Below are 12451 nucleotides of genomic sequence, written 5' to 3'. Positions count from 1 at the left end.
ATTACTATAAACTCGGTAACAATTAGGGTACAAAATCAGGATGAGGCGTGTCAGCTAGCTGCAAGATTACAGGGAATAAAAACAGAAACGGGTGAGGAGGGGAAAGTAACAGCAACAGAAGGGAGTAAAGCACAAGACAGGCTGACTGAGCAAAGATGACAGAACCGTCTCACCTTGTATCACAGTATTACAATTAACATTCACCAGCAACCTCTACTTGCCTCTAGTATTAGCCAAGCAAGAGGCAGTGACACAAAAGAAGTCATATCCCAAGTGCCTTGCATATGAAGTCCCATAAACAGCGACTGCCCAAGTTTGCCTCCCAGAGCAGTATGTGCTTATTATACTCCCTTTTTTGGCAATTCTACCAATGGTCTTGGGATCAAAGTGAAAGACCAAAATGTAATTGTTCTCACCTTCCACAGGAGCGTAACGTTCTTCTGCCTTCTTGCCGGATCTTCAGTAATAATTCTCCAAAATTCAGGGCCTTGTAAGGGAGCTGCAAGATGACATGGTTTTGAAAGAACAGTGTCACACCTCAGTCTGAAGCTGGACAGACCATCCAAGCACACTGTGAAAGCACACGTACCTTTGATATCTTTTACAGGCGCGTAGGCTGATCTGCTCCAGTTGCTCCAGTAACCTGATCCATCCAGTTCTCTGCACCGGACCTGAACAACATACTCAACACAAAGCTTCTGAACTTTTATCACAGCTGATCCCGGTACATTTGAAACTTCATAAAGCTGTAAGAGAAGTCAAAATATTCAGATGAATTAAAAAAAGCTGTTTAGGCATCTGTTAGAGTCAAAATTCCTGAAAATTAATCCAATGAGAAAGTGGTCTAATCAGTAATATTCCTTTGCTAGATAGTGCAAATGCTTATAACCATTGATTCATTGCATGCCACAAGTTCCACAGAAACCAGCCTAACACTCTAAAGGACAACACTGCAACAATTCATGCTTCAATCTAGATTAAAAAAGACAGTACCTCCCAAGTAATTGCTTCTCTGTTCACAGCATACCGAATCTGAAATTTAAGATCATTGTTTGTAAATACTGGGTTTGTCCAGCTCACATTCAGCAGTCCAACATTCCTGGTAATTTCTGCTTTAACACTGGAGGGAGGAAGCAGCTTCACTAGAAAATTGAAAGAAAAGAAATTACTATAAAGTCTGCACTGACATTTCTTATTAAATCAAATCATCATGGTTTACTTTCTTCTGTCCTGAGGGTGGCAGGTAACACATTGTGGCCTCTGCTACTCCAAGTAAAGCTGGACTATAATGCAAACACATAACAACCCGGGCTGGCTGGCCCATTCATTCCAATTTTGACCCAAACTAAAATCACCAAAGAAAATCTTGAGTTGAAATATCAAAATCAAAGTTTCTTAGAGAATAAACATTTTATTTAGGGGGCGGGGGGGGGCGGAAATCCATGGGCAAGTTTCAGTACATTTCATTTTTCATTTCAGTCCCAGTTGACTGGAAGTTAGCAAATGTGACACCCGTCTACAAGAACGGCTGGAAAGAGGATCCAGAGAAATACAGGCCTGTCAGTCTGACCTTGGTGCTGGGGAAGGAAATGGAGCAGATCATCTTGAGCGTCATCAGACAGCATGTACAGGATAACCAGGTGATCAGGCCCAGTCAGCATGGGTTTATGAAAGGCAGGTCCTGCTTGACCAACCTGATCTCTTTCTATGACAAGGTGACACGCTTAGTGACTGAAGGAAAGGCTGCAGATGTTGTGTACCTAGGCTTTCATAAAGCCTTTGACACCATTTCCCACAGCATTCTCCTGGAGTAACTGTCTGCTCATGGCTTGGATGAGGGTACTCTTCACTGGGTAAAAAACTGGCTGGATGGCTGAGCCCAGAGAGTTGTGGCAAATGGAGTTAAACCCAGCTGGCAACTGGTCGCAAGCGGTGTTCCCCAGGGCTCAGCACTGGGGCCAGTTCTGTTTAGTATCGTTATCAGTGGTCTAGACAAGGGGATCGAGTGCACCTTCAGTCAGTCTGTAGACGACACCAAGTTGGGTGGGGCTGCTGATGTTCTTGAGGGCAGGCAGTGCTACAAGAGGGATGTGGACAGGCTGGATCCAAGGCCAAGTGTATGAGGTTCAACACAGCCAAGAGCCAGATCCTGCACTTGGGTCAGAATAACCCCATGCAACGCTACACGCTTGGGGAAAAGCGGCTGGAGAGCTGCCCTGTGAAAAAGGACTTGAGGGTGTTGGTCAACAGCCGGCTGAATATGAGCTGGTCAAGCTATATGTGCCCAGCTGGTCAAGAAGGCATCCTGGCTTATATCAGAAATAGTGTGGCCAGCAGGGCTAGGGAAGTGATCATCCCCCTGTACTTGGCACTGGTGAGGCTGCACCTCAAATACTGTGTGCAGTGTTGGGCCCCTCACTACAAGAAAGGCCTTGTTGCTCTCTACAACCATTTGAAAGGGGGTTGTAGTGAGGTGGGTGTTGGTCTCTTCTCCCAAGTAACCAGCAATAGGATGAGAGGAAACGGCCTCAAGTCGCGCCAGGGGAGGTTTAGACTGGATATTGGGAAAAATTTCTTCACCAAAAGCTTTTTCAAGCATTGGAACAGGCTGCCCAGGGAAGTGGTGGAGTCACCATTGCTGGAGGTATTTAAACATGTAGACATGGTGCTTAGGGACATGGTTTAGTGCTAGGTTAACGGTTGGACTTGATGATCTTAAAGGTCTTTTCCAACCTAAATGATTCTGTTTTTAATTTAAACAACAGTAGCTTATATTCGTGCTAGCACCTGGTACTTCCCCTGGTACCATCAGCAAAAGATACAGCCTGGTACTAATGGGGTGCACCACTGTGGAAAGTAGCGGCACACATGGCCCAGAAAGGCAGCTCCTATAAAGGATGGCGACAGACATTATGCAATGATAAATGGAAATATTATGTTAAGTTTTCATTTTGCTAACAGGAAATTCCACCAAAATTGAGCTTCTCCAGCAGACTGAACATGAACATCACAAACCCCTCATTTGTTAACAAAGCAAAGTTAGAAGAAACTTGTTTTAACTAATCAGATGGTGAGTGAGGAGAGTCTAACAACAAAAAAATGAAATAAGCTTTAAATTTTGGGTGGTGCTAGAATGAGTATGTTTTCTTTTACTATGATACAGAACACCTTTCATCCAGTGTAAGTCAATTCTATTCACTGCTTTTTATTTAAAGTGATGACTTGAATAAACCAAACTTCTAAGGTTCTGCTAGAATTCCTCACCGGGCAGCACTGTATAAAGCCACCGCCTTTCCCCAAAAAAGCAGAGCCAACTGAGAGCACAGACGTGCCCGACACAGACTAACCCAGCTGCCACGCCGACAAGGTGCCAGGTTCTCCTGGCAAATTGTCTAAGCAACAGAAGTGCAGGATCTCCACCCGCCATCCCTCACACCACCCTCCTTTCTGACGCTCAAGGCTCCCAGCAGATAATCAGCAAAGTTGCTTGTCAAAAAGGCACAAAACAGCCCTCTTTGAACTAGACAGGAGCAACCTTGAAAACCACAAGGTGACCGAATTAATAGTAATAATAGTAATAATAATTCCCATAGCCCACTTAGCTAAAATGCACTAAACTTTGCCTTTCCTTCCTGAGACGTTCACTTTTGCTCGCTCTATTTATTTGAAATGCAAAGGATAGTTTGGTTTAGTTTACGTCCTCTGTATGCATGCGACCCCACACACATAATACATGTATTCTATTATTCTGCTTTATTTCATGCAGCACTTCTAGCTGCCATGTTTTCTCTCTACATATGTTCACATTTGTGTCCAAAAAATACACAGTCCAAAGAACACACTGAGTCATAGACCAGATAATAAGACGCGCTTTGCACATTTTGCAGTTTGAAAACACTCAAACGCCTTTCCTGCCTCTTGCTTTTATACAAATTTAAGTGCTCTGTGTCACAAAAGAAACTTTGCAAGAGCATGCAAGAGCATGAACAGTCCCCATGACTTTAAATGAATATATAACTGCGTAATACCTATAGTGCTACGCTGTATCAAAGTATAAAAAACAATTACTTGAAGACTTCAGAAAAATTAGATAATCAAAAACCTTAAAAATGAGAATGCCTTTTTAAATATGATACTTGCATTTTCTGTAGATGTCTTTGCAAAACACCCGAGAGGATAAACATGCAAAACTGGCTGTTTCATTTTATAGGTATTAGCCGCAGTTACAATCTGCTCCTGTGCCAAGTAAAATGTATGGAAATAACATTTAATCCAATGTCTTTTAGAAGATAATATCAAAGCTCTTATGTTTTTATGCTCTTTCCACAATTGAATTTATTTAAAATGCTATGAATAAGTACTTTACCTACACCATACAAGGAATGAAATCCAAGGTCACAAGTGAAGAAAGACACGCACGAATCTTGACCTACCCACATCTGCTGGAACGACACAAGTTGGTGAGGATTCAAGTGTTCCTAGTAAGTGCTTAAACTCTATCCACATGGTATATCCAGATAAAAGAAAAATAGGCTGAAATGTGCACTCATAAGAATGATTCTTCTGTAAATGGCATTCTTTCACCTCTGATTTTGGAGAAGTACTTGGAAAGTCAGAACAATAAAGTCTGCTCCTTAAAAGAGAAAAAAAACAACATTCAGTTAATACATTGCAACTACAAGCTGCTCATGGCATCAGTAAAATAGAACTCTGAAGGCAATTAAAACAAGTGGTGTCACTGGAACCATCTGGGGTTTTTTGATGATTATTTGGACAGATCTTGAGCTTGAACCTGCACTGAATGGATAAAGAACACTGCAGTGTTGCTCCTCAGAGCTTTGGCTCTTAGCCTGAGAAAAGCAAAGCATGAAGGCTCTCCCCAGTGCAAAACCTTTTGATAAGAGACTAACAACAGGAAGAAACGGCTACGACAAGAGCAGGCATCTCCAAATACTCATAAATCACATTACTTGTGTGGTATGTATTAGCGATAAACACAGCAAGGCAGACTTCAGCCAAGAATTTACTCCAGCCAGGAATATGACTTTCAAATACCAACTGGTGTCCGGGGAAAGCTGCCACATGGAACAATCGGACATGTACGATGACGTCTCCAGGAGATGGAAATCCCATAAAAATATCAATTCTGGAGGGTGGTATTAAAATGCCACATACAGTCAGTATCACATCTGGCAACAGAAGAGAGGAGACCTGGACTCTGGATAAAATGGCCCTGGACATCTTATCGGTGATGGAAAGGAAAGCTGTCAAACTCCTCCTAATTTCTCCTAAGCTTGTGCACAGCTCAGACTTGTGGTTGAGTGTGGCCAGACAGGGTATTAGTTATTCAGCTGAACCACAAAAGTTACACTTAGCTGAATCTCTCCTCTTCCTCTCAACGTAGCCAACAGCGATTAAACTGGTGCCATATGCTTTGAAGGTTTAGCTTAGCGTTCTCTGTTTTTACAGGATGATCATTTCTGTGCTGTTTCTGTTGGCAGCACTGACTGTAGAGGAAGACGCAGTAACAACCCAACCAAAACAAGACACCAACAGCAAAGCTTTCACACCACATTAACGTAGAGCGTTAGATTTCATCTGTAAAATGTGACTGCATCAGTAACTAAGAAGAATAGCTCCTGGAAAACCTGACGTGTCCGATGTCGATGCAACACATCTAACTTCCGGCTATTACCGAGGACTTGTCTGTGTCTAAGCAAATACTAGCAACTCCAACATATTTATGGTGCCTCTTACAATCAAGCCTGAGCAATTAAAAAACCTGACCATTTCATTTGGTTTCAAGCTTGTAAACATTTAAGTTCTTTTTGTACCCAAAAGAATATTATGCAAGTGATACCGGTCTTTTCATAGCTATAAATTTTTAAACATCTTATACTTTTTCGGTAGTCACAATCATGGTCCTCCATGATTTAAATTTTTGAATTTTTTTATTTTTCCTCTTGCAGATCTTACTATTAACAAACGACAAAAAAAAGAACAAACAGAAAGATCACAATAAATACTAGCATCTGGGAAGCATTTTCAGTCCGTATTAATGTTCACTGTTTGGTCTAGCAGGAACGCTGTAACAAATGTATAGATTACCACCTCCTACCAGAAAATAACATTTTTAGTTAAACCCGAACAATGAAAAAGTTGGAATAAAAAACATAGCAAGAGCAACATGGTTTTTATTTCAAGCTCCCTGCCCAGCAGTACACTCATTACATTCATATTTGTGAAGACAGTTGAAACAAAACCTACCTTAGCAGTCAGCTAGTCATTAATCCTGCCCTAAATCTCAAGCATTCCAGTTACTACTTTAGTCCACAAAATCCTGAGAAATATTCACCTGGGTGCTACGATAGTTCAAAACTTTACTCCACCTCCAACAGAGAAGACAGTCCAGCTTTCCAAAGGATTAGGACCTCAGGGCTGATCTAAGCTTGTTTGCCAAAACTTCTGCCATTGTCAGTCCAGCAGAGCAGTAAAACAGAAGATTTTTTTCTCAGGAAGGGCTGTCTGTCTGCCTTGTTTATATAAAGACTAACACAGTTCGAGGAGACCCTCAAGCTGAATATATTAGTAACTCAAAAGGGATTTTTTTAGTTTCATCGGAAAACAATACTATCACAGGCAATATTTGTGCACACGAATGAAGATAAGGATGATCATGCCCCTGATTTAATAATCAGTTTTGTATTTTGCAAACAATAACGTGTTTCCTCCACAGCACACCCCAGTTCTTCTGCTCTGTCCAAAAGACAGACAAAATTAAACCAACTACCTGAAAACAAGCTAGGCCAGAACACCTGACCAAAACCACAAAAACTAAGACTTGCTCTAGCCACCAAAGACATTTCTTTCTTAAAGCAATACTCCCCTTATGAACCAAGATTTGATTCTCTCTTTATGGATTTTTTCCATCTGGAATGAATTAAATTCCATCCCTATATTTTTATCTACTGTCTGTATATAGAAAAAAAGATACAGAATTATAGAAAAATTGAAGATTGAATGGAGACCTCCAGAGGTCTCAAGTGCTACCTCCAACTCAAAGCAGGGTTAAATTCAAAAGCAGATGAAGTTGCCCAGGATCCTATCCATTTGAGATCTGAAAGTCTCCAAGGACAGAGATTCTACAGCCTCCCTGGGCCACTGCTCCAAGTGCTCAGTCACTCTCACTGTGAATGGGGTTTTTTCCTTACTGCCTTACAATTTGCAGACACGAGCAACTAGAAGAATAATTTTTATAACTGACAAGCAAACACATCTACTTCGAGAGAATTGGCTTCCAAACTGCATCTACAGGTTTTACAAATGCTGAAAAACATTGTAAATAGAGTCCATGTTACATACTCTGGTAATCTGTGGTCCCCTTTCTGTACACGTAGTTAATACCTCTGGAGTTCCAGCTGGGAAAAAGCCCAGCTTACAGAAACTGCGCACATTTTCTAACTACATCTATTCACTCAGAATTCTTTGCTGTAACAGTATTTCCAGAGCAACGCTTTTGAACATAAAGAGTGCATTAAAACCTAGACATACCTGTAGTATCTTAACTGCAAGGAATTCCCCAGGAGCAATGTGTTTGGGTTTGCAGACCATCTGCAAGTCATCTTAGTTAAGTACCCATCCGTTTCACATGTGATATTAATATTCACATCTAATCAAAACACATTGAAAGTTTATTAATAAAGATATAATTGTAATGCATGTTTTTTGTGTAAACAAGTTGTAACTGCTCAATAAAAGCTAACTGCAGTTTAAAATTGAAATATTCTGACCTTACTATTAAAATGCACCAAAATTATAATTTAAAATCATCTGGAATCTTACCTACTACATATAATTCAGCGTATCTATGATGGCATTCCCTATTTTGATGACAACAGTATAATGCGTTATAGAAGAAACTTCCTCTAGGTTTTGTTGCTTTCAAGTTGAAAAGAGTAACTTTGCTTACGCGATCATTCACAAGCGTATACTGACTTTCTGGGATTTCTTCTGCTAAATTCAGCCACCAAACAATCTTCTTGGAAACTACAATCTTGGTTTTGTTTTTATAGATGCAATGAAAGGAAACGTTAGAACCAACACTGGTCAGTATCTTAGGAGGGAAGTACAGGACTTCAGCTACACAGGAAGGGAAAAAAAGGAAAAAAATCCATTGAGATTAGAATCTGAACAAAAAAAAACACATAAAAGCGTATGTCAATGGAAAAATATTATTATCATTCAGTTGTATTTCTAAATTTCCTAATTTATTACTATTAGCAACTATAGGAGAGGGGGGCAGAAATGAGCCTCCGTAACTGATGCTGTAAATTCTGATAAAAATTATCTTTAATATCCCCAGGCAAACAGGAATTAAATGAGCAGAAAATCACTGGAGGGTACAGTGAAAGCAATACACAACAGCACAAAGGAAACAGGGAATCATATGGGCTCCTGTAAATTAAATCTTGGGAAACTAGATTAACACTGCTGTTTTTCACTCATCCCAATTTTTTTTAAGACATCAGGTCAGCTTATTTAAATACTGCAACAAGTACGTGCAACCTAGAAAGGGTTAGCTTCTGTAACTCATCTCACAAACACATACACCACACATTTTAAAATCATAAAATTGTCCTCAGGTAAAAGTGAGAGAAGATCCAAATAAGAGAAGAGCAATGTTTGGGTTTGGGGAAAAAAAACCAACCTAATCCTTTGAACCCTGCAAGGATGCTGAAATCCTATGTTAGCTGAAGCATTACTGTAACACTGGAACATAGATTTTGCGAGAATTGCTATTCTGAACTGGGGGAGAGGGCATTGAAAAAAATATCACTTAAAAAATTAAAAATCAAGCTTTCCAGTAGTTACTAATTCTGCTCCTATTGAAGTCAGCAGGAGATTGCTGTCTCAAAAACTTGTTTTACAGTCTCAGCATTGTAGTTAATACTAAATGGTAGCAGTGATACAGTAAGCAATTCACCTAGGCATAAAGGCACTGAATTTGCAAAGCATGTAAACAGGCGTAAGCTCAGCTTCAATCAGTCAGGTACTTAACCCCTCTACGCTGCCATCAGGTTTGCCACAACGGGATTATTTTGCTGATGAGCTGTATATTTAATACAACTACGTTTTCTGTAACAGGATTAATAAAAAAATAATCTGACAGTATCTACTGCACCTCTTTTACGTCTGTATTTCTCAATACATTCATAAACGCGTTCTGAAAATATCGGTGTATGAGTACGTGGGGTAAATACACATGTACTCTCTCAAAAAAAACTCTCAAAGCTGTATAGTCTTATATATATATGCACACACACTTCTTAAAAATTTTTTATATATATATAAAACCAAAAGACTAAGGGCCAGTTAGGCTGCTAGTCATGTAAGCAGACATCCTGTGTTTCATGCTCAGTTGCCACGAGGGTCTGTGAATTTTCAGCTTTCTTGGAAGTGAGCTCCTTCTGCAAAGCTTAGTTATTTCCTTGGTACTTGATTTAAGCGCAGACACTACGCTGCTCAGCATACGGCAGGCAGGTGTACTTGCAAGCGCCTAGGTAAAGCACCAGTACTGTCACGTACTGGCTCAGAGGATACCTGTGACAACACAGACTGAAACATTTCCAGTTCATCACAAGCAGAGCATGGAAAAACACAATGCAAAAAATCCTGAAATCTTTAGGCCAACCCAAAACAACTCGATCTGCAAAGCGAATCAGCAAGCCTGATTACTGATCAAGGATGTGCCAAACAAAATTTCTTTCCCTTCCTATATACTCTGACCACGAATAAAGAGCCATTGTGATCTATCATTTAGCTATGTTGATATAAGGGACCTCATTAAATCCTAAGGGCCCTTTACTCACCCCCCAGGAGAGCTCTTACTGTGTGTAACATGTCAGGAACTCACCCTGTTTGGGCAGTAAATTGATTTCACTATTTAAGATTATATGCTTAACACTAAAGCCACATGCACTGAAACTGTCTGACTGGGGCTATTACGCAGGTTACGAACGGGGCTCAGCATTACAAACCAAGGTGGATTATGTTGTATCTACAACTCCAAAACTGTGTTCTGTGCTTTTTGTTCAGATACAAAGCCTCATACTAAATTAAAAGCTAGAGGAAGCATTAGGAGAAAAACCTTGTATTGCGTAGAGATTAAACGCTGCCAACTGTCTTTTGAAAAACTCTTAGAAAAAGAGCTTTTTCTGGCTCTGAACAGGTGCTTGGTGAGTAAGCACAAGGGCCAGACAAGGAGGTGTCGTGGAACTGACTGTGCAGTCTACATGTATTAGTTCAGAACTCTTTTAATGCAAGTCTTGTACAAAGGATAGAGCAGAATCTCAGGCAAAGCCATGCAGAAAGAGAAGGGGAAGGGGAAAGAACTTCCACAGGCTTTTTCAGCCCAACTCATGCACACTGTACCTCCCTGGACAACACATGCTCTCAAATACTCATTCCACAAAACAAACCAAACTGGGCAATCTTTTCTATGCCGAAAGACTGCTTACTGCACATAAGGGACTGCACGTGACCTACCTCCCAAGTTGAGATTATACGGTGTGCTCCAGTCACTCCAGAACCCTGGACCATGATGATTCCTGCACCGCACTTGAACTAAGTATGAAGAATCAAGTAGTGTATTGTCTATGACCAGTGAGGTTTCTAAAGCAACCTGAACCATCTGTTGGATTATCAGAAAGCCATTATTGTTGTACAACGAAACAAGAAAAAGAGACAGATCGAGGGAATCAAAATAAATAGTCTAGAGAGTAGTTTTTAGCTAGCAAGTTGGGTAAAAAAAGCTTTCTTCTTTAAATTTACTGTAAATTTGAATATGGTAAAGGTTGCATACCTCTGTGGAAAACATGTTATTTCATTATGGACTGCTAATTAACAGCTGCTTTTTATTCCAGAACCAGTTGCATGGTAGCAACAGAAAAAGCAATTCACTAATAAAAGCTATAGATATTAAACATATATGCATGTATCATGGAATTTGGGGTTTGCTGAAAGGAAAGCTTTGCCTTTAGACTTCACAAAACCTAGCATTTCATCCAAAAAGAAAGATGGGAGTTTGTTTGTAAGACCCAACAGGAGACAGGTCTTTCGTCACTGCGTAGCGGCTCTCCTACTGTAACAGTTGTGAAGTCCAGCTTGCCACAACCACACTCTGTTGACATTTACCAGGGTCTACTGGACATACCAGCTCAGGAGAAACCAGTGTGCCATGCCCAGCTCCACCAGACCAGCCACGTTGCTCAACCCACCAGAGCCACTGCCCAAGGACAAAAAGGGTGATAAGAAATCCTGGGCTCTGGAAGAGACCCACCGACCCGCACTGCTCCATCATAAAACAAAGCGAGCAGACCTGACTCACCTGCCAGCCGTTTTGACCTGAATTTGCAGAGATCTTCACTTCATACTGAAGTGGGTATGGCATCAGCACAGGGTGGGACCAGCAAATCTTCACTTGACCTTTCTCAGTCATTTCTAGACGCAGGTTCAAAGGCGGTTCAGGCTTTACTGCAGACAAATTAATTGACAAGTTTACCACTAACATTATTGCCTGTGACTGCTGGCAGTAATGGGTTTTTACTGATTCAAAAGCCTCTTTCATGCCCTTTCTTTAAACTGTTTTCAAGAGCTGCTCTACCACTAGACTATGACAGAGTCCTGTTGTGTAGTATGACAGGAAAAGTGCACCCTGGCACTCATATATAGTCAGTTATCAGGACATGCTGTTTGACCTAGCGTTTGCCTTAAAACTACATTAACCTCTTTCCTTGGGCCATGATTCTTCCCAGTAACCAAGCACTAACTTACCTGTTTTGCTGAAAAGAAGACTGGGAGGGACAGAAGCGCTGAGCAAAGCAATTTGCTCTGCTCCTTCAGGGACAGGAGATAATGTCCTCATATTGTACACAAAGAATTTCTAAATAATCCCATCCCTTCCACAGTGATTATGGATGTGAAAGAAGGTCTCCAGGAGAGCTACATTAGGGCAAAGTAAAACCAGAGGATTTCAGAAATTTCCCACAAGGATGAAGAGAACTCTCCGGAGAGAGAAACTAGGCAATTTGGAATGATGATTAGGATTATATTCACTCTTCCTCGGAAAAATGCATAGGCTTTAAAACAAAAGTCAGCAACTTCTCCATCACACTTCATGACTCTTACAATACAAATTTTGTCTGTTCTACTGATGCCACCTGTTCCACTGATACCATCTATAAGCAAGTGCAACTCTACATTACACAAGTATTCATAGTTTTACTTTCAAAATAATTTTTAATTGAGCTAAGTCTTGGCAGAACACATACTAATATTATGCATTTTTAAAATATACTTCATTAAGCATAACAGACTATGTCATTTTAAACACTGGCAGATGCAACTCTGAATTTTTAATTTTTTCCTGTAGCATAATTTAAAGGCAGCACGA

The 12451-nt window shown here is 40.5% G+C and overlaps 1 protein-coding gene across 1 annotated transcript in view; it reads right to left on the bottom strand.

Annotated features, from left to right (window-relative positions):
* LEPR (leptin receptor) overlaps positions 1 to 12451 on the bottom strand; it is a gene marked incomplete at its 3' end in the record, with an annotated part of 40679 nt that overhangs the window by 10524 nt on the left and 17704 nt on the right. Inside the window, exons 5-12 of the mRNA XM_082003089.1 lie at positions 11387 to 11532; positions 10546 to 10690; positions 7843 to 8139; positions 7552 to 7669; positions 4434 to 4633; positions 994 to 1142; positions 590 to 746; positions 417 to 499 (exon numbers count right to left, since the gene is read on the bottom strand). Of these exons, the coding sequence (XP_081859215.1) occupies positions 417 to 499; positions 590 to 746; positions 994 to 1142; positions 4434 to 4633; positions 7552 to 7669; positions 7843 to 8139; positions 10546 to 10690; positions 11387 to 11532 (1295 nt within the window). The remainder of the gene's footprint in view (positions 1 to 416; positions 500 to 589; positions 747 to 993; positions 1143 to 4433; positions 4634 to 7551; positions 7670 to 7842; positions 8140 to 10545; positions 10691 to 11386; positions 11533 to 12451) is intronic.

This window comes from Phaethon aethereus, assembly GCF_964289735.1.
Source record: "Phaethon aethereus genome assembly, chromosome: 8".
Classification (NCBI taxonomy): domain Eukaryota; kingdom Metazoa; phylum Chordata; class Aves; order Phaethontiformes; family Phaethontidae; genus Phaethon; species Phaethon aethereus.
The sequence above is the reverse complement of the archived record's forward strand: the minus strand, read 5'-3'. Positions and strand labels throughout refer to the sequence as shown.